Here is a 23523-nt window from a genome sequence, read left to right as displayed (position 1 = left end):
GGCTCCTGGGGTCTAGAGCAGAGGCTCAGTATTTGTGGCACATCCACTTAGTTGCTCCACGGCAGGTGGGATCTTCCCAGATCAGGAATCGAACCTGTGTCTCCTGCATTGGCAGGCAGCTTCTTTACCACTGAGCCACCACGGAAGTCCCCACGATAGATGTTTGTGTATTGATTTTTGTTATCCTCCAACTTGGTTGAATTAGTTGATTAGTTCTAACAGTTTTTTGCTGAAGTATTTAGGATTTTGTGTATATAATATATCATCTACAAACAGATATGGCTTTACTTTTTAATTTTCCATTTGAATAAAAATGGTAAGAGTGGATGTCCTGTCTTGTGCCTGAATTTAGAGGAAAAGCTTTCAGTTTTTCACAAGACTATGATATTAGCTAAGGCTTTGCTGTACTAGATTCCTTGTGTACCCCCTTTTTGAGAATTTGTGTGATGAATGGATGTTGGATTTAGTCAGATGCTTTTCTGCAGCTGTGAGATGATCATGTGGTGCATCACAATTTGCATATGTTGTTTAGTCACTAAGTTGTGTCCTACTCTTTTGCAACCCCATAAACTGTGGCCCGCCAGGCTCCTCTGTCCATGAAATTTCTCAGGCAAAGATACTGGAGTGGGTTGCCATTTCCTTCTCTAGGGGGTCTTTTGACCTAGGGATCAAACCCTTGTCTCCTGCATTAGCAGGCAGATTCTTTGCCACTGAGCCACCAGGGAAGCTGTCTAAATCCCATTTGATCATGGTAAATAACCCTTCTAATGTGTTGTTGAATTCAGTTTGCTAATTTTTTTTAAAGGGTTTTTCCATCTATGTTCATCAGGGATATTGGCCTATAATTTTCTATATTTGTAGTGTCTTTATCTGGTTTTGATTTGGGGATAATGCTGGTCTCTTAAAATGGAGTTGGAAGTGATTCCTCCTTTTCAGTTTTTTAGAAGCATCTGAGAAGATTGGTGTTAATTCTTCATTAAATATTTGATAGAATTCACCGGTGAAACCGTCTGGTGCTGGACTTTTACTTTGTTGGGAGGTTTTTGATCACTAATTCAACCTCCTCGGGCTTCCCTGGTGGCTCAGAGGTTAAAGCGTCTGCCTGCAATGCGGGAGACTGGATTAGATCTATTAGTGTTTGCATTTTCTATTTCCTCATGATTCAGTGTTGGTCAGTTGTAGGTTTCTAGAAATTTATCCATTTCTCTAGATCGTTCAGTTTTTCAGCATGTCATTGTTCATAGTAGTCTCATGACTCATAAGTAGTCTCTTAGTATTTATCAGTTGTTGTGTCTCCTCTTTCATTTTTTCTTTTATTTCTATAAGTCCTCTCTTTTTTTTCTTGGTGAATCTAATGAAAATTTTGTCTAATTTATTATCTTTTCAAAAAATCTTGTAGTTGTATTGAGTTTTCTTTTGTTTTCCTAGTGTATTTTATTGACTTCCACTGTGACTTTATTTCCTCCCTTCTAACTTTGGACTTAGTTCTATGGGCTCTCATTCCTTCAGGTGTAAAGTTAGGTGTTTGAGATCTTATTTCTTAATGTATTCATTTATCACTCTGAATTTTTATCTTGGAATTGCTTTTGCTGCATCCCATAAATTTTGTGTTTCCAATTTTTTGTGTCAAGACAATGTTTTTATTTCGCTTTTAAGTACCTTGACCCATTGATTGTTCAGTAGCATGTGGTTAAATCTTCACATATTTGTGAATTTTCCAATTTTCTTCTTGAAATTGATTCTTCGTTTCATACCATTGAGGCCAGACAAGAATACTGATATGATTTCAGTCTTCTTAAATTTATTAATACTTATCTTATGTTCTAATATGTGATCTATCCTGGATAATGTTCCATGTGTGGTGAAGAAGAATGTATATTCTGCTGCTTTGGAATGGACTGTTTTGTAAATATGTCCATTAAGTCCAGCTCGTCTTACATGTCATTTAATTCCAATGTTTCCTTATTGATTTTCAGTTTGAATGCTCTATCCATTGGTGAAAGTGGAGTATTAGAGTCACCTTCTATTATTGTATTGGTGTCTATTTCTCCATTTAGGTATATAAATACTGCTTTTTTACTTTGGTATCTCTTAGTTCACTATAGCTTTGTGGGTCTCATGGACACAAGCCCTGTTGACTTTCAAAGCTAGATGTTTGTGGGGCCCGTCTATCAGTCGGAAGTCTTAAAACTTAGAGCATCAGATGTGGGTTTGTGGGGAGCCAGCCCTTTCACTTTACAGGAAGAAGATGGGAGTTGTGCGTTCCGTTCAGTGTGTTCATGGGAGGACATGAGTTCAAGAGCCTCCTATGTTGGTATCTTGAATGAGAACTCTCTAATCTCCTATTAAAACTTATAAATCTCCATAAATTATTTTTAGAATGAAGTTTCTTTGCATTTTTGAAATGTGTTTATGTGATATATTCTGTTGCATGATTATAGAATTTTACCCTAATTTCCAATTTAAATAGAAATTCTGGTTGTCATCTCTGGCTTAATTATGTAAAATCTATAAATTGGATATTGAAACTTTCATTTTTGAAAGTAGTTGAACCATTCTTTTCTGGTCACTTTTTTGGGGAAAATGTGTTGTATTTTATAATCCAGCATCCTATAGGTACTGAATTTAAAATTTATTAATTAAGTTTCCATTATTGCAGTCACTTTATTTTATCAAGTTAATTCCCCTACTTCTTCTTGTAATTCTAGAGTTTATTTCCTAACAATCTTCATATTGCTAGTTTGTGTGAGTCCATTATAATTCAAAAACAGAATAGGTGATATGTGACTCCTTTGAAATTATACTTCATTTAAAGGAGACTTATTCAAATATGTAATATTTAATAATATCACTTACATTAATAATATTGTTGAGGATGTCAGCACTAAAATGAAATGTTCACTTTGCATTTAATAAATTAATGATTCATATCTGTATGTGAAAGAGCTCAGAAAGAGTCTTGATAACAGGTAGGAAATTGCAGTTAACAAACATTTTATTCTGTTTTTAAGAGGAGAAAGATTTTAAAATTATGAGTTGTGTTTCATTCTAATTTCTGTGAAGATGATAATTAATTATACCCATTAATTATGTTGTTTACCACATTTTTGTGGTAAATATTTTTGTGGTAAATTGTGAAAATATTTCATTGTAGAAAATACTTAATTACATGGTTATTAGTATCTTAACAAGTTAATATTTCAGAATGATTGTCCATGATGCTAAAACAACTTGCAATATTAAGTCATTATTACTGTCTTAATTCCATTTCTGGTTAATACAGAATAATAACATGATACAATATATTTGAGTAGAACACAGAAATTAGCAAGTCATTTTTATATGTCAAAAGAACTTCGCAAATGCAGTTTATTTTAACACAAATTCCTCTTATAATGAGAAATTATTATTGAAGCAGTTGCTCTGTGAATTTTAATATGGACTGTGGAGCCAATTCAGTGTCACGCCCAAGAAGAGCATTAACTCAACAGAAATTTTAACATATATTAAAAAGCCATTGATTTATAAAACTGCTGACCAGTTACCTCACATCGATGGTGATAGATCAGCTCAAACTAACATAAGCTGTTAACCAAATACATATTTATCTCTAGTAACATTGCATTCATTTAACATGTTAGAGATTTTCTGTTGCTTTTAAGGAAATCTTAGAATTTAATGTGATCCCTTATCATGAGAGTGAAAAGGTTTACTGTTACCACTTGAAGATAAATATTATTGCAAATATTTACATCTAAGTGAACCTCTTCAAAAGTTAGTATTTTGCAATCTAATTATAATTGGCTATATAGTTTCTCTTATCTTCATCATAAATATTTCTTAGGAAAAAATACGAAACAAAAGTAGTACAGAAATATTCATACTGGAAAGCATTGTCTGCTTTTCTTTATGAATCCTTGAAATCTCAGTAGTTAAGTACTTATTGTAATTTCTCTTCATCTTATCTTCTGTAATCATTGGAAAAATGTTCCTTGTGTCTCTCGTTCTTACTTTCAGAAGCATGATAATCACTGTCAGTGGGAGTGGGAAGGATAATTTTATTTACTTGTATTTTGTTTATTTACTTCTAAAAAGTAGAAAGTGATCTATGATTACTAACTGTGAATACATACTACTTATTTAGGTAGAGCTAGAGGATGAAGCTCTGAGCTCTTGGGCACTAAAATTGTGAAATACATAAACGTTGTGAAATGTGAGTCCAGAGAAATGAAACTGTTAAAAGGAATTTGGTTTTAGTTGTACATATTTTTTTTTATGAAGAATGACAATTGAGGAAGTAATCAGATTGAACTTGCTACACTGTTCCCACAAACAAAAGAAAAAAGACTAAAATGAAGTATTAATTTCCTTTGATATTTAACTTTAAGGTTGAAAACTTAACATATTGACTTGTTAAACTTTTCCTTTAAATGATTGTTGTTTATTATGGTACACATTTTTTCTTGGCTAGTTTATTTTATCTGATGGCCTAAACCGAATAGCAAATTTTTTTTGAAATTGTCCTTTAAACATTAGTGAAAGAGGGTTTTTTTTGCTGAATGTGTGTGTGTAAGTTGGGTTTATATTCTAATATTTTATCTACAGCACATTTCTCTCTCTTTAAAAGAGAACACAAATAGAAATATTTTAATGCATAGAAAATGTTACTTTTACATCATTAGAAAGCTAGCTGATTAAAGTATTGAAGTTGTTTAAAAATAAAAAATTTAAAACTACAGAGCAGCAAAGAAAAACTTATAACTGCATTTAATGTGTAGAACATTTTAGACGATTTAAAAATGATGTTTTTAATAAATATGTTAACAAAGCCTTTAAAGCGATACCAGTAAGTTTTGAATATGACTTTAAAAGTGAAGTAAGTTTAAAAGCAACAAAGTATAGTTATGTTTATGAGATCTAAACATGAGTTAATTTACCATTGTAAAATATTTCAGATTTGGTACAGATACTAGTATAATGCTTCTTTGAGTTTGTTTTCATTACTCTTGGCAAGGAAAAACAAAATTCTGCCTCGAGCTGTATACTCCTGCTGTTGGTTTCTTGTAATGAAAGTAACTGTGCAGACTTATTAGTTTAAATAAATGTTTATGGCTTATTTAACATATAAATGTAATTTTAATTCTGAGAATATTGTGAAAGACGTGGAAAATAAATTAATAGGAACTGAAAGTAGCATGGTCATTCTCTGTGTATGTGTGCGTGCGTGTGTGTGTGTGTAACACATAATAAGATTTGTGAAATCTGTTTTCAGTAGATGACTTTCAGACTTTTTAAAAAGCAAAGCTCCCTATTAAAAAGGCACTTAACTTATTTTCTTTGTGAGACATGCTAGCTAAAAGTTAATTTGAAAAAGAAGAAAGAGAGTAAAGAGAGCTTTCTATTTCACTGATTTGGGTAGAGTGAGTCTTTTCCTTCAAATAAAGATTCTTGAAGTGCTCTTAAGGATAATTGATGATGAGCACCCAGGAATCCAAAAGAACAGGGAGTCTTTTCCGTTGTTTTTGTCTAATTTCGGATGAGTAAAGAGATTATGTCAAGGGATAAAATAGCTTCTTACTTTCAAGGTGTTTTTTAAAACATGATTTCTTGAACTTATGAAGGCTTACATATTTGTATTATTTTGTATGTTAGCTGATCTGCATAATGTTAAATATTTTCTCCTCTATGTAACCAACTAATATAATCATACCTGTTTTCTAATTTAAATGTATGTATGTGTGTCTCTATAGTAGAAAAATAACAAAAGTTTAAAATAATGGCACTGTCATAGTCACTTGCTTTAAATAAATGCAAGAATCTAAAGCCTTGAAATTAAGATAAAGGGAAACAGGACAGCAAACCTTTCAAATTCAATGCTTTGTTGATCTTGTCTACACCATTTTACGCAAAAAATGAATTTTTTGTAACTTTATATATTGAGGATTGCATAAATTCTGTGGTAGAAAAATGTTCCTATATTAATCTGACTTGGAAGATAGCTTTATAAAAACTTTTGTTGTTTTTAAAATAAATTTGTATACTTTTTGTTTTCTTTGTTTTACTTTTTCTTCACAGGTGAATACCATCTTTCACTAAAGTAGATTTGCTCTGAAGATATCAAGAGCTGTAAAGAAAGACATTTTCCTGAATTTATATTTTTAATACTTGGGCTATAGTAATTAAAATTTTATAACTAATTTATAATCTAATAGTATTGTTTGGTATATGTAAAACTCAAAACATTTCTATTAATTATGGCCAGTTTTTATTTAGTGCTTATATGAATTTCAAATTTAGATATTTGTAAATTATGTAAGTTATTGAAAACAAATGGAAGTATAATTTGTTTTTAATGTTAATAGGAAAACTGATTTCATTATATATCCCTAAACAGTTTTTAAATCAATAAAATCAGTGTTTCACATTTAATGCAATAAATGTTAATTTTAAGAAAAATTAAATCTTCAGTTAGAAAAATTTTTTTAAATGCAAAGAACTCTTTGCTGTGGTAATTCAGTTGTTTAAAAATATTAAATCTGAAACAATTTATTTACTGAAATAGCCTAATCTGAAAAGAAAAATTCTGTCTTTGAAAATAAGTTGTAAAATTACAAAATTGTATTGTAGAATTTAATGATTTAACTTTGAGAGCCTGTATGTTTGATTACAAAGTATTTGTATTAACTGCTGATGTCTTTAAAAATATTGCTTTAATTGCTTTGACTTTCTCACCATCCTCAACAAGTAAGTAGGAGGAGGGTCTTCCCTTTTTTTGCGTGTGTAATTTCAGTATTCACTGTTGTGGTAATAGAACTGTTCAACATAATATTTTGGGTTAAAGTGGTTTTGGTGTATTTGTTTTTTTAAGTTGGAATCCACAAATGCTTTAAACCCTATTCCTGTTCTATGAAGGAACCTTCTATCGTTTATATTATGAATATTCTATACGATTATTGAGAAAAAAATAAATAGTTTCAGCATGCACATGCTAGAAGAAGAGTGTGGAATAAACTACCCAGCCAAATGTATATTTCAGTCTGGGAGATGACATGGTGAAATAAAAAGAGCACTGAGTTTAGAGTCTGAAGAATCTGCTCTACTTGCACCCCAGGATTACTGAAAGGCCTGAGCCTTTTCAGTAAAATGTTTGTGAAAACCATTTTTATTTCTAGCACAAACTTTGCAGTGTAGGACGTTATTTCTTTTGGGGGTAATGAATGCTAAGTTACTGCCACATAACTCTTTTTTCATCTCCTGGCTAGTAATCAGTAGAGGTGTCTTCATTTTCTGTCTTGGAAAATTCTTTGATTTCCTACCCTGCTATTAATCAGGGAGTAAGTCTTGTGAATTATTAAAGGAACGAGAAAGAGATAAGTAGTAAACTAGCATTTCCAAAAAAATGGGTTGGTTTATAACATTTTGTTCATCTCTAGATAATCCAAAGAGAACCAAAAAAATGCAGTAACAGTGTCTTGGCTTATTCTTGAAATGTATTATAAGTTTATATTTAAGGTTGTGTAGTTAATGTTTTACGAAGATTTTATTCACATGTTTTTCAGTGTAACCTGCTGTGATTTTTTTTAATATCATCTTATTAAATGAATCACTGCTTTCAGATTATTAGACATTTAATATTATAAACTGTAAAGAGCCATCTTTCCTTCTTCTACTTTTCATTAATTTTTTTTTTTTTAGTTAATTTTTATTGGAGTAAATTACACAGTTGTGTTAGGTTCTACTGCTCAGGAAAATGGATCAGCCATACATATGCATATCTACCCTTCTTTTGGAGGAACTGGGAGTTTGGGATTGACACGTATACACTATTGATACTGTGTATAAAATAGACAGCTGAGGGGATTATTAATGTTTTGATATCCTCCTTTTATATAGGATTTCGCCTCCCGGGCTAAACTGGCAGTTCAAAATCTAGTACAGAAGGTTGGATTTTTTGGAATTTTAGCCTGTGCTTCAGTAAGTAAATTGTATTTAAATGGTGGATTTATATTTTGATTCAATTTGTTTCTAAAGTGTATGAATTAAAAAAAGTTATCACTTTTAATGAGTATGTAATTTTATTAATCATCTTACTCATCAAATGAGCTGTTTTCTGTTGGTTAGGTTTCTATCTTATTTACTGACTTGTAAGCATTTCATCCTGCCATGATGACTTCACACCTAAATGGCTTGATTCAATAAGAAAAAAGAGACAAAATCCATCCTTCCCATAAAGAATATATAATGAAGTACATTTAAACAAATAACAATGACTTCATTCTTTTCAGAGTTATAGACAGGTACTCCTTTTCCAAAGCCTCAGGCATATAGTTATAAGGAAGAATTCATATAAAACCTCCTTAAGTGACTGTAATACCTAGCTTGGTAGTTGAAACATCTGTGGCAAGATTAAGGGCATCTGTGGCCACAGTGAACTAAGAAACTATTTGTGTCATACTATTTGTGTCTCACACAAGAAACTTAAAAATAAAAACAAAACTTAATGTCTCAAATTGCAAATTTGTGAAATTGACAATCCTTCTTGAGTTGATGTTTATCCTGGTCCTTTTCTAATATAATAGAAACAGTTATATTTGAAATGAAGCATTTTGATCTAAGTTTTCTTTGGTAGTTTGTACAAAATTCTTGATAGTTCAGTGGTAGATTTGGCCAGAATACTAGATGCACCTAGTTAATATGATAAAAGTTGCAACTGTAAGTAAAATTCAGAAGATTATTACCTGCTGGCACATAGTTTCTTTACCCATTATATATTAGAATATGAATATATCTGAGTAAACTCTTTCCCACCATAGCAAAGTACATACCCAAAAAGGGAAGACATTTGTTGCCAAAATTTACAGGAAATCAACCCTGAATATTCATTGGAAGGACTGTTGGTGAAGCTCCAATACTTTGGCCACCTGCTGCGAAGAGCCGAGTCACTGGAAAAGACCTTGATGCCGGGAAAGCTTGAAGGCAGAAGGAGAAGGGAGAGGCAGAGAACGAGATGGTTAGATAGCATCACTTACTCAGTGGACGTGAATTTGAGCAAACTCCAGGAGACAGTGGAGGAAACGCAAAGGAGCCTGGCACGCCACCTCTGTGGGGTCACAGAGAACCAGGCATGATACAACTGAAGAGCAGCAGCAAGCGATCAACATTCTAGAGATAGTCTAAAATGTACACGTGCCTCTAGTACTGTCTTTTAACCCTGGCAGTACTTGAAATTTTCATCATCTAACTTTTCTTTTTATTGGAGAAGCTCTTTATCATAATATTGACAAATATTGAGCAGTGTATAGGTATGTTGTAGTGTGATGCAGTGAGATGAGAACTGGTTTTGGAGTCAGGCTTACTTAGGTTCTTAAACCAGATTTTCCTCTTAGCTATGTAATTTCAGTCAGTTTACTCTCTTTGAGCCCTAGTCTTCTAATTTTGGGACTTCCCTGATAGCTCAGTTGGTAAAGAATCCACCTGTAATGCAGGAGACCTCAGTTCGATTCCTGGGTTGGGAAGATCCGCTAGAGAAGGGATAGGCTACCCACTCCAGTATTCTTGGGCTTCCCTTGTGGCTCAGCTGGTAAAGAATCCGCCTGCAATGCGGGAGACCTGGGCTTGATCCAAAGGGGGTCTTCCCCTGGGTTGGGAAGATCCCCTGGAGAAGGGAAAGGCTACCCACTCCAGTGTTCTGGCCTGGAGAATTCCGTGGGGTCGCAAAGAGTCAGACATGACTAAGCGACTTTCACATTTCTAAGTTTTAAAATAGAGCATCAAGACACTCATTACTGATATGAGGATTTAGTCAGTTCAGTCACTCAGTTGTGTCCAACTCTTTGCGACACCATGAGGATTTAAGATAATATATGTGAATTGTCACAGTGCCCATCCATTTTTTACTGTTATTCATCAGCTTTGAATCAACCCCTGAGTGCTTGGACAAAGAAGTGAAAGCTGTATTTCCTTTTCTCAAGGATCCTGAAATCTAGTGAGGGAGACGGTGCTAAGTGAAAGGTACTGTGGAAACCCAGCAGTATAGGATTAAGCTGAGAGGCCTAAACGGTGATAATGTCCTTAGTTTAGAAGCTAAGAGAATAGTGTGGGAGCCATGCTGTTTGGGTTGAAAGCCTGCTCTGCCGCCACTGATAATGAACAAATTGCTTGACCTGTCTGTCTCACTTTTCTTATCTATAAAATGGATGTCATATCATATAACATTGTTTTGGAAATTGAGTTGATGTAAAAATCCTAGAAAAGCACATAACAATTCAGTAAGAGTTAGCTTTCCTCATTCCTGGGGAAAATACAAGTATCTTTGGTTTATTGAAGCAAAAAATATTTATTCTTTGGCATTCACCTATGCCTTTGTCTTCCCTGCTAAAATTCCACTTTCTATGCTAGCCAGTCTTCTTTATTTTTGACTAGGAAGAGTCAATTTTTAACATAAATTAATAGATCTGACCCTCTAGGAAATTAATATATATATTAAAGTATTAAAAGTATATATACTTTATTTAAGGTGAGGTAAGTAAAGAGTAAGGTAAGGAGAAGTTTATTAATTAGTAATTTTTTTGTTAACATTTAAACTAAGATAAACAAAGCTAGCTGAGGGAAAATCTCAAAGGTACATAATAGTTCTTTTTATTCTAATCTTCCTTTCTGTGTATTAGGTTAACAGTTGAAAAAAAGTAAATAACATGCCTTTGTAAAAACAAACAGTGACTATTCTCTTCTGAGAGTATCCAACATACAACTTCTAATTTTTATCCACTCTGATTTGCATATCTTGTATACTTTAATTTCCATTTCAGTTTGAGGTAGAGCCTGATAATAAAGGGAATCTATTAAAATTTTAAATCATAGAGTTGTGAGAGTCATATGAGGAAATAAAAGAAATGACGGTTGTAAGGATGTGGAAGTGATACAATTATTAAATGGTTGTAAGACATGAAATTACAGAAAGCATTTAAATTTGGATAAGAAAAATTATATTATTGAATTTGAGTATTATTAATAAAAGAATACTTGAATTCTGAGTTAGTTATGGCATTGTTTTTAAAAGAACATACGTGACAAATATCTTTTAAACAACTGGGCTTTTCTTTGGAAGTACAAACATGATGGAAGTACAAACATGAAATTATATAAATTAATTAGCTTATAAATGGTTCCACCAACAGACTCAAGGACAAGAGTACTTCTTTGGCAGAAGAATGGATGAAGTACTCAAAAACAGCTTGTGGTTTCTTTGCATTTTTGCATGAAATTGTCTTTTAGCATTCTTGAAATGTGGGAATATTCAGGAAAAGTATTTGTTGTGAATCACTTCTTTGTCTGGGACTGAGTATTCACAACATCTGTATCTGTGCTCTTGTGTTTCCACACTTGATTTTTTCCTAGAATAAATCACATGGCCCTGTGGCCTTGGACGGTCATAAAGTAAAATACAAATAATTAATTTTTTTATGTTGAAAAATGAAAGCACATCCCACCTGTAAATTTATTTGTGAATTTACAAGAACGTTTTCTATAGGGTAGAGCACTTTCCAGATAATCTTATTTCAAGCCAAAGATTTTAGGACCCTAATAACTACTGAAATAATCTTGAGGCTTTTTCTTCATTTATACCTCACTGCTGTCAAATGGTCAAGTATCTACCGAATGGGATTAAATTCCAGACAGTCTAGCACTGATCAGGGAATCCATACCTGTCTTTGCAGTGGTAGACAAGGATTAATGCATAATTCCACACACCTATAGGTAGTAAAATTAAACTGTTTTTTGGATTATATATGGATGTTTCATTTTATTTTTTCTTTTTTGAATAGATTCCAAATCCTTTGTTTGATCTGGCTGGAATAACATGTGGACACTTTCTTGTACCTTTTTGGACTTTCTTTGGTGCAACCCTGATTGGAAAAGCAATAATTAAAATGCATATCCAGGTAATTATACCCTTTGACTCCCTGCTCAATGATGATGAACCCATTAAAAGGCACTGAAAACATATTCCCCTTGCTCTTTCCAAGACAAATTGTTAGGATTTTGAGTTCTGCTCCTTAGTGGATTGGTATTCAGACACAGAACATCACTGAAGATTACTGGGGGCAGTTTTCCCTTCTTCTGTTGGAAAATTATTCCTCCTTGTTTTCTTTCTTTCCTTCTTTTGTCCCTTCCTTTCTCTCTATCGTTATTTCACTTTTGCCTTCTGAAACTTTTAATCCAAGACTTTTACCAAACAAAAACTGATCATGAGCTGAGGAAGTATTCTCTTTCATTAATTCTACTTTTCTTTCACATATTCTATATATAACACTTCCTCTCAAGGCACCGATATCCTTTACAAAATACCAGCCAGGTGTTAGTGTGGAGAATGGAGAAGAAAGTGGGCCCTGAGGAGGCGAAGAGATGCGGGTTTTGGTTAGAGAAGTGAGAATCTGCTAGTCTCAAAGCCACTCTTCACATAATCTTTAGGATAAGGATGTGGGGGAGGTGTGGGGTTGGAGGCAGTGTGAGTTGTGTGTGTGTACTAGAGCAGAGAAAAGAGACCAAGGACTTAAATGAGAGGAAATGAATATATGCTTCTAAGACTTTGATATGAGTTGATAGGAGTAGTATAAAAGGCAAATCCTACTGGAATAAAATAGAGTTAACATGCAAAAGATTGTCTTAATTAATGAGGCTTGCAAGGAAGCATTCACCAGAGGAAAGGCAAAAACAGTGAGTAATGTCTTCAACCCTGGTCTGATTCCATAATAATTGAAAGGACGTCTATCCCCCAAGTTTCTACTCACCACCTCTCTACCTCCAGTTCTTAGAAGAATAAAAAGGAAGACTTGAGGGACTTCGCTGGTGGTCCAATGGTTAAGAACCCGCCTGGCCATGCAGGGGGAGCAGGTTCAGTCCCCAGTCAGGGGCCAAGGGAGCCTACACACTGCAGCTAGAGAGTTTGTGCACCACTAAGAAGATCCCACGTGCCAAGCTAAGACCCGAGGCAGCCAGATAGATAAATAAGTTTGTTTTTTTTTTTAAAGGAAAACTTTAGCTGCTTCTGCCTGCCCAGTTTCTAATATTAGATTTTGGTGTTTAGGATGAGTTTATTGAGCTTGTCTTCTAATCCTGCCATGATAATCACTTGAAATTTCAAGACTTTATTGTTATTCTCCTTCAAGGAATATAGTTTCTCCTACTTATATTAAGTAAGTGTGTTGTTCAGGACGATGGGTTTTTAAATACTGGAATGCTAGTTATTTGGTAAAGATTTAAAACACTGTAATAGGATTTTTCTAATAATAAAATCATTTCACTTTTTGAAGTCCTTTGAGAGTGTTAATACTTAAGGAACAATAACAGGTTCTTTTCATTCCCTTTATAATAGCAACTTCTCTAGGAATCCATAAACTTTATATATTCTGCTTTATGAATTATACTGACTTTCTATAAAATACAGTAAAATATATTATGCTAAAAGTACCCTATAGTTATAGAGTTTTTAACATTCTCAGTTTTTTTTCAAGTTATGATAATAATGCTTAATTTTTTAATTTAGTGCTTCACACTCTAAAGTACTTAATGTATGCCATCTGATTTAATTCTTATAATCCTGGGATAGAGAAATTACTACTCCCATTTTGTAATTATCAAACTTAGAGAAGGAAGTAGGTGCCTAAAAGAGTAAGTAACAGCTGGAATTTGAACCTGAGTCTTTCGGCTTCAACTTCATTGTTCTTTCCACTCTTTTGCATTGCCTTACTGTAATTTATTTATATGATCTCAAAAACTGAAATGTTTAAGGCCTGTTATTTGTCAGGATCTATGCCAAGCAGTTTGCATTGGTTATCTCAGAACAATCCTGTGATGTGGTTATTATCCACATTTCATAGATCGGAGGGCCTAGAATTCAAACCAAACTCTAAAGTCAAAGCTCATTCATTCCCTGTATCTGTGTGGAAGCAAAGAAAGAAGGCTAAAATCCATCTGTGTTTCTGAAAGGAAAAAAATCTGAGTTCCTTCACTAAACTGAGACCACGGGATATGTTTGTTGTGTTCCGTTGTATCAGAGAGACATACTTTCTAAAGGCATGTCACTTGATGTGCATCCAGATGTAGCTCAGGGCCACAAACATTTCTCATTCCTTGGGTAAGCAGTATTAGTGAGTAATATAAACATTACAAGTATTTCTAAAACAATAGGGCAGACACACTACACACAGACTTTTCTGTAATTTGATAGTAACCTCTTCTGGTCCTCTTCTCTTTTTTCCTCAGTTTAAACTAGACAACTTCCCTTGATATATGTTGTTACTTTTATTTATATCTTGCTGTCTGTTAAACATCCCCTAAAAGAAATCAACCCACCTAATAATGTTAATTAAGGATTTCTCTTTCTACTGGACAAGTTCAATTCCTGTGCCTGTATACAGTCCCTTAGAAATATTTCTGTTCTCCTAAATGATGAAGAAAGGAAGAAGTCAACATGCTTATATAATATTTCATGTACCATATAATTTACTTACCATGTGTATTCTTTATTGCCTCTCAACTTTCTCCCTACCACCAAATGCACACATACTGAAATATAAGCTCCGTGAGGACAGTTTTTGTTTCTTGGCTCTCCAAGGTATTCTAGTGCCTAGAATAGCATCTGGCATGTAGTTAGCACTCAGTAAATATTTAATATATGATTCAGCCTGTGATTCTTCTTTCCAGAATCTGGAGGAATCTTCTTTTGCAGATGTATAGTTTCTTCTTTGTTCTGTTGGTGCCATTAGTTCCCTACACTCATATCTTTTTTTTTTCCTACTCTACCCTTATTTTCTTTGTACACATGGTTGATTGGGCTCTTTGAAGATCTGTGCCTTTTTTTTATTATTTGGTAGAATCCCCATTCAGATGATTCTGAGACATATGTTCTTAAATGTTCTGAGACATATGTTCTTAAGTATCTTGCCCAGCACAGTGAATTTTCAAACTGTTATATATAAAAAGAAAGTCTTGTTTTGTTTTTAAGAAATGAAATCGTGCAATTATCCTGGCATTGGCTTATTTTGAATGTTAGGAAATGATGGTAGGGAAAACATGTGGTATAGTCACTGAGAGGCAAATCATTAGCTCTGTTTTTTAGTAAAAGATCTATAGCTCTGAGTAACTGGCTTTTAGTATGGATACTTAGAAGAGTCCTATATATTAATGCTTTTCTCATAAATGATCTATACTAATTGTCTTATTAGCTTCATAATCTTCATACACCATTCGTGTAGGATTGTTTATAAATCATCATCCATCTTGTAACTGTTTGATATCTATATGTGCTTACTTTTTTCATAAGATAAGAAATATCTTTTTCACATTAATAGATACCTAAGTGAAGTGAAAGTTGCTCAGTTGTGTGCGACTCTTTGTGACCCTTGGACTATATAGTCCGGAATTCTCCAGACCAGAATACTGGAGTGGGTAGCTCTTCCCTTCTCTAGGGGATCTTCCTAACCCAGGGATCAAACCCAGGTCTGCTACATTGCAGGAGGATTCTTTACCAATTGAGCCACCAGAGAAACCCAATAGATACCAGTAGATACCTACTGCTACTGCTAAGTCACTTCAGTCATGTCTAACTCTGTGCAACCCCATAGGCGGCAGCCCACCAGGCTCCCGCATCCCTGGGATTCTCCAGGCAGGAACACTGGAGTGGGTTGCCATTTCCTTCTCCAATGCGTGAAAGTGAAAAGTGGAAGTGAAGTAGCTCAGTCATGTCTGACTTTTCTCGACCCTATGGACTGCAGCCTACCAGGCTCCCCTGCCCATGGGATTCTCTAGGCAAGAGTACTGGAGTGGGGTGCCATTGCCTTCTCTGATAGATACCTAAACAAATACCAAAAAGGACTATGATAAACTTATTTTTCTAGCCTTATTTCTTTCTCACATGTCCAACTGTGCAACTGTCAGTGTCTTTGTTAAGCCTAGGACATTGATTAAGAAAATATCATTGCCTGATTAATCTTCTACTGAAATAACAAGCTTTAGTCTGAATTAACCACTTTGGTGAGATGCGCAGTGGATGGCTAACACGATGTTATTTAATTTCACTTCCCTCCCATTTAGTCGTATAGGCTATAGTTATTATTTAATGCACAGTAACAAAGCACTGGAGAGTTTGTTTTTAGGAATTAAAAGAATTTAGAATTACTCATATTTATTCAGAGAATTGGACTTTCCAGGTGATTCAGTGGTAGAGAACCCACCTGCCAATGCAGGAGATGTGGGTTTGATCTCTGGCTCAGGAAGATCCCCTGGAGAAGGAAATGGCAACCTACTCTAGTAGTCCTACCTGGGATATCCCATGGACAGAGCAGCCTGGCCGGCTACAGTTCATGGGGTAGCAAAAGAGTCAGACATCACTTAGTGACTAACCTCAACAACAATTCAGAGAATTATTATCAGTCCTTTAAAGCTAAATTTTAATATCATTTTCAGAATCTCAAATTAGTTGTACTTATGTGACCTTTTCTTTCTTTCTGTGAACTTCTGTAATACACTGTTTTTACTGCTGAGGCCTTTACAGTTTATCCTTATACGTATTATTTTTTGTACTTAATCGTCTTTATACTATACATCGGAAAACTCGTAAATTTCTTCAGCATATTAAAGAAGTATTCTTCCCATCTTTGTGTTCCATAAAAGTCTTATTAATGCTTACATTATCCATAGTAAGTACTTTTAGTAATATATGCTGAGTTGAAAATACTTGCTACCTGTAAGCCTAAAGGCATCTTTATGAGTTAAGTAAGGAATCAGTATCTTAATTAATGAAGAATACCTTAGTAACACCAAACAGAAAATTCCCCAGATCTGATAAAGATTCCCCAAAACTTGTTGATATCTTTGCTTGTACCCTCAGCCTGAAAATCCAAGCTTATTCAGGATCTGAGAATGAAACTTTTCAGTGATACTTTTTTAAAAACAATTGGCATATAATTGCTTTACAGTGTTTTGTTAGTTTCTGGTGTACAGCAGTGAGAATCAGCCTTAAGAATACAGGTATCCCCTCCCTCTTGAGCCTCCTTCCCACCCACCTCCCTGCCCCACTCCTCTAGGTCGTCACAGAGCGTAGAGCCGAGCTCGCTGTGCTGTGCAGCAGCCTCCCCCTAGCTATCTGTGTTACACGCGGTAGTGTGTACACGTCAGTGCTACTCTCCCAGTTCATCCCGCCCGTTCCTGTCTCTTCTCTACATCTGTCTCTATTACCGCGCTGCAGATATGTTCATCAGTACCATTTTTCTGGATACCATAGATGTGCATTAACATACTGTATTTGTTGGCTGAGTAATAATCCATCGTACATATGTACCACATCCTCTTTATCCATTCATCTGTTGATGGACATTTAGGTTGATTCCGTGTCCTGGCTGTTGTAAATAGTGCTGCAGTGAGCACTGGGCTACATGTGTCTCTTTGAATTATGGTTTTCTCAGTTTATATGCCCTGTAGTGGGATTACTGGGTCATTTGGTAGTTTTTAGTTTTTTAAGAAACCTCTATACTGTTCTCCATAGTGATTGTATTAATTTACATTTCCACCAATAGTGCAAGAGGGTTCCCTTTTCTCTACATCCTCTCCAGCATTTATTGTTTGTAGATTTTTTCTGACGGTGGCCATTGTGACAGGTGTGAAGTGATACCTCATTGTAGTTCGATTTGCATTTCTCTAATAATGAGCTGTGTTGAGCATCTTTTCAGGTATTTGTTGGTCATCTGTATGTCTTCTTTGGAGAAATGTTTGTTTAGGTCTCCCGCCCATTTTTTTATTGGGTTGTTTGTGGTTTTGATATTGAGCTGCATAAGCTTGTATATTTTGGAGGTTAATCCTTTGTCAGTTGCTTCCTTTGCAAATATTATCTCCCATTCTGAGAGTTGTCCTTTCGTCTTGTTTATGGTTTCCTTTGCTGTGCAAGAGCTTTTTAGGTTCAATTAGGTCCCATTTGTTTAATTTTGTTTTCATTACCGTAGGAGGTCAAGAAGGATCTTGCTGCCATTTATGTCAGAGTGTTCTGCCTGTTTTCCTCTAAGAGTTTTAGTATCTGGCCTTACATTTAGCTCTTTAATCCACTTTTAGTTTTTTTTTTGAATGGTATTAGGGAGTGTTCTAATTTCATCCTTTTACCTGTAGCTGTCCAGTCTTCCCAGCACTGTTTATTGAAGAAGCTCTGTTGTCCATTGTATATTCTTTCTTCTTTTTTAAGGACAAGGTGACCTTGTGTGAGGTCTATCTCTGGTCTTCCTGTCCTCTTCCATTGATCTGTATTTCTGTTTTTGTCGCAGTACCATACCATCTTGATTACTGTATCTTTGCAGTGTAGTCTGAAGTCAGGGAGCTTGATTTGTCTAGCTCTTTTTCTTTCTCAAGATTGCTTTGACTATTCAAATTCTTTTGTAAAAACTGTCCATAAAGGATATGGAAGATCCTCTGGATTAGATTTAGCCCAGACACCTGTCATCAAACTGATCAACTTTAATTTCAGTGATGGAGGCCATACGGGAACCCATGACCTCAGTTGTATACTCCATTCTAAAACACGTAGAACATGTGGATCATGCACCCAGCCTTGGGTTTCGTGACTCATATTTTTCCCTCAGACATGGTCGTGTATCCTGGCAAGATGAGAACTGTGCTTAAGGAAAAACATCTTTCAAATACAAAGTAGGTAGCATTTGTCAGATGGTGTTTGGTTTTGTTTTTTAAGAGCTTTTTAAATTGCAGTTAGCACTGTTGTCAGAATTGTGAGTTTATATCAGTTTTTTTGATAATAAGAGAAATCTTTATTTTGACTGGCATTTTCTTTACAGAAACTCTTCGTGATCGTAGCATTCAGCAAACATATAGTGGAGCAGATGGTGGCTTTCATTGGGTGAGTAACCTTTAAGGGCTAATGCTCTCATCATGGTTTGAATGAGAGGACAGGTGTGAAAAGGAATTCTTGTATACAGTTTTTGTGATAGCTCTTTATTCTTGGAGTAGGAAAAATATTTTGCCCCATTATTAGTTAAATTGAAGATAAACCTCTTACAGTAGGGAGTGATGAAGCTCAGATTATCCTTGTTTAATTCTGAGCCAAACATGTATCAAGTCATATAATTCTTGATTTAAAAGAAGCTTTGCAGTTTGAGACTTGCCTCTCCAAAGAAATACAAAATTCTCTTTAGTACAAGACATGTGTATATCGTTAAGAGTTTAACGGTGCTTTGGTACAATGCTATGACTTTCAGCCAAAATTGGATGCCAGATACACAGTTGTATTTCATTTGTATATAATCCTACATAAAATATTAACATTTCATTAAGTAAGGCTTGATAAGATACCAAAATATGTGTTATGAATCTATTACTTCATTAGAAAAAAATTAGGCCGTTTTAAAAGGCTATCCGAAGCTTTTATTTGTATGTCTAAATGAGTAACAGCAGTTTTAACATATGCTTTAAATGACAGTGTCACAAACTTTTGGACTTGACTTTGATAAAACAGTATGGAAAGGACTGTTTGGTTAATCAAATTAATGTCAACTTGAATGTGAATCCTGCCAGATAGTAAATGAGCCCTTTTTTTTCAGTATATGATTTTTTTTTTAATTCAGTGTTTGTGAGTGAGAGGTTTTCTTTTCATTTAATAGCATAAATGTCCTATGGTGGGTTAGTGGGAAAGTGTTAAATTGTGTTTAAAATGTGTAAATTGAAGTGTTCTTTATGTAGTTTAACACAAATCTTTATCCTAAAACCTTTTATTAAAAAAAACTTTTATGAAAAATTTTGCTCTTGAAAACTTGCCACTTGATAGTGAGTTCACAAATACTAGTTTTATTATTCTTTGGACCGTTGATTGTATATTACTTACTCTTTTCTGTGTATGGTATGTTCTATGATAAAAGAGTTCTTAAAATTTTCTGCTTAGGTATTAATATAGCAATTGAGGAAAAACATATTCTTGAGAATATACTCAGTGGAGTCAACCATTGATTTTACAACCTACTCTTCTGATTAGGAATATAGATTATGTTTCGTAAATTAAATTTTAATTACTCCAGTTTTTTGTTGCCTGAATTCTTACTTATAAAGTGGTTTTTAAGTCACAATATGTCACATTCAAAAAGAAAGAAGGAATATTCTTGTCCCTTTTTTGAAATATGAAGGTGACATTTCATCCTTTTAGATTATTGTGCCACCTTGAGAGAATTCTGAAGAACGTACAGGACTACCACACCAACCCACACGCAGGAACGACTGTGCATGCAGCACAGAACATTCATTCTTTCTCCTCTTTTCATACTGAACATTTATAGAAGGAACTTTTCCAGCTACTTCTACATCCTCACCACTAGTACCTTGTGTTTCCCCACCCTTTAGAGTTTCTAAGAAGTTACGTTAGCTACCTATCTCAAACACACACAGCCAGTTTCATTTCCTTCCAGTCTATCTGCCATACTGCAGTTAGTAACCTTTTAAAAATCATGTCTGACCTTGTCACCACCACTGTCTTCACTCCCTGGTTCTTCCTTTTCTTGAAAGCCTTCATTTTTTTTCCCCTTCATTTTTTTCAAAAAAATTTTTAGTTGAAGTATAGTTGATTGACATTGTATTTTCCATTATGGTTTATCACAGGATATTCATATAGTTCCTTGTTGTTTTTCCCCTTCATTCTTAAGGTAAAGCTAAAACTCCTTACCATGGTCTCTGTAGCCCTGAATGATCTGTCCCCTGTAATTTTCTCTGCTTGAGTCTCCCACAACTGGTCTTTGCTCGTGTTTTTCCCTTTGACCTGCTCAGGGTTTCTCAACCTTGACACTATTGACATGTTAGGCCAGATAATTTTTTGTTGTTGGGGACTGCCCTGCGCATTGTAAGGTATTTAGCTGCACCCTTGTCCTCTACTCACTACATGCCACTAGTATCTCCCAGTTGTGACAATCAAAAATGTCCCCAGACATTGTCACATGTTCCCTGACAAGTAGTAAACTGCTGCTGTCACCACCAATCCCTCTGAGAACTACTCGCCCAGATAATATCCTTTAGACTTCAGCTATTATCTTCACAAAAGCATCTTCCTTGACTGGGTCACAATTACCCTTTTTCCTAGGGGCCTCTTAGCAGTATGTAGTGCATGCACTGACAGTTGCGTTTTTACATTCATGTTTGAAGGGTGTATGGTTACTGTCCTTTTGCAACTACCCTGTAAGCTTCTTAATGGCCGAGGCCATGCTTATTTTTGTCTGCTGTTGTGTCCACAGCACCTGGCATCTTGATTGACACATAACAGGTTCTTGATAAATATCTGGTGAATAAATGAACACGTGGTGTCCAAATAAAGATCTGGCCAGTAGGAATTATCAAATGATTTGTATAGCCCAGATTCTTCTGTTTCCCCAGCCTTTAGAGTTTCTAAGAAGTTACATTACTTATCTATAATAAATAGCAATATGAGATTTCCCTGGGGACCTAGTGGTTAAGACTGTACTTCCAATGCAGGGGGCACAGATTTGATCCCTGGTCAGGGAACTAAGATCCCATTAAGTGTAGTCAAAAAATAAAGTTACAGTAAATAGCCATAAAAGTATTTTTAAGCTAGACCAACATACTAAAGTAACAATTTCTTATTCCTTATATTTTTCAAAATCAGTAGTCCCTTCCCTTGACTGTCTCCTCTAGCACAGCCCCTAAAAAATAATAATAATTCCAGTGATTCCTCTTAAAGATGATTTTACATAAAGTTATTCTGAGATATTCAAGACCTACTGGAATGGGTGGTAGTTTGGTTTGGTTTTGCGTGTATCATATTTTAAAAACTATTTGCAGGACACATGTTGGAATGTCCTGATATCATCATTTCCCCCCCCAGCACTATCTACAGGGATTATCCATCAGCTTGTTTTCCAGATAAAATATTAAGTAGTATAAACAATTAGACCTAGCAGTATAATAATTCTTTATTACCAGATGCTAATGGGTATCTTTTCCATGGGGATGGTCTTGATCCCTGTCTCCTGTACAATGTCACGAACCTCCATCCATACTTCATCAGGCACTCTGTCTATCAGAGCTAGTCCCTTAAATCTATTTCTCACTTCCACTGTATAATCATAAGGGATTTGATTTAGGTCATACCTGAGTGGTCTAATGGTTTTCCCTACTTTCTTCAATCTAAGTCGAAATTTGGCAATAAAGAGTTCATGATCTGAGCCACAGTCGCTCCCAGTCTTGTTTTTGCTGACTGTATAGAGCATCTCCATCGTTGGCTTCAAAGAATATAATCAATCTGATTTTGGTGTTGACCATCTGGTGATGTGCATGTGTAGAGTCTTCTCTTGTGTTGTTGGAAGAGAGTGTTTGCTATGACCAGCGCATTCTCTTGGCAAAACTCTATTAGCTTTTGCCCTGCTTCAAATTCTGAAAGAGATGGGACTACCAGACCACCTGACCTGCCTCTTGAGAAACCTATATGCAGGTCAGGAAGCAACAGTTAGAACTGGACATGGAACAACAGACTGGTTCCAAATAGGAAAAGGAGTATGTCAAGACTGTATATTGTCACCCTGCTTATTTAACTTATATGCAGAGTACATCATGAGAAATGCTGGTCTGGAAGAAGCATGAGCTGGAATGAAGATTGCCAGGAGAAATATCAATAACCTCAGATATGCAGATGGCACCACCGTTATGGCAGAAAGTGAAGAGGAACTAAAAAGCCTCTTGATGAAAGTGAAAGAGGAGAGTGAAAAAGTTGGCTTAAAGCTCAACATTCAGAAAACTAAGATCATGGCATCTGGTCCCATCACTTCATGGGAAAGGGATGGGGAAACAGTGGAAACAGTGTCAGACTTTATTTTTCTGGGCTCCAAAATCATTGCAGATGGTGATTGCAGCCATGAAATTAAAAGACGCTTACTCCTTGAAAGGGAAGTTATGACCAACCTAGATAGCATATTAAAAAGCAGAGATATTACTTTGCCAACAAATGTCCGTCTAGTCAAGGGTATGGTTTTTCCAGTGGTCATGTATGGATGTGAGAGCTGGACTGTGAAGAAAGCTGAGCGCCAAAGAATTGATGTTTTTGAACTGTGGTGGTGGAGAACACTCTTGAGAATCCCTTGGACTGCAAGGAGATCCAACCAGACCATCCTAAAGGAGACCAGTCCTGGGTGTTCATTGGAAGGACTGACGCTGAGGCTGATACTCCAGTACTTTGGCCACCTCATGCGAAGAGTTGACTCACTGCTGCTGGGAGGAATTGAGGGCAGGAGGAGAAGGGGACAACAGAGGATGAGATGGCTGGATGGCATCACCGACTCAATGCACATTAGTTTGGGTGAACTCCGGGAGTTGGTGATGGACAGGGAGGCCTGGCGTGCTGCGATTCATGGGGTCTCAAAGAGTCGGACTGAGTGACTGAACTGAACTGAACTGAATGGATATCTTTATCATCTTTGTAATAACTTTTATCTTTTAATTGAATTCTCCAGTTAAGCTTGACATGGTTTGTTTTCC

At 35.3% G+C, this 23523-nt stretch overlaps 1 protein-coding gene across 8 annotated transcripts in view; it reads left to right on the top strand.

The window, feature by feature from the left end:
- VMP1 (vacuole membrane protein 1) overlaps window positions 1–23523 on the top strand; it is a 126064-nt gene that overhangs the window by 84947 nt on the left and 17594 nt on the right. For all 8 annotated transcript variants that reach the window (XM_086360582.1, XM_086360584.1, XM_086360583.1 and 5 more), the window contains 3 exons: window positions 7894–7974; window positions 11826–11942; window positions 18837–18898. In XM_086360582.1, the coding sequence (XP_086216708.1) occupies window positions 7894–7974; window positions 11826–11942; window positions 18837–18898 (260 nt within the window). The remainder of the gene's footprint in view (window positions 1–7893; window positions 7975–11825; window positions 11943–18836; window positions 18899–23523) is intronic.

This window comes from Bos grunniens, chromosome 19 (assembly GCF_055505025.1).
Source record: "Bos grunniens cultivar Pamir isolate PY7600 chromosome 19, Bosgru_T2T1.0, whole genome shotgun sequence".
In the NCBI taxonomy this organism is placed as follows: Eukaryota; Metazoa; Chordata; class Mammalia; order Artiodactyla; family Bovidae; genus Bos; species Bos grunniens.
Note: the sequence above shows the minus strand (reverse complement) of the source record. Positions and strands in the feature narration are given on the sequence as shown.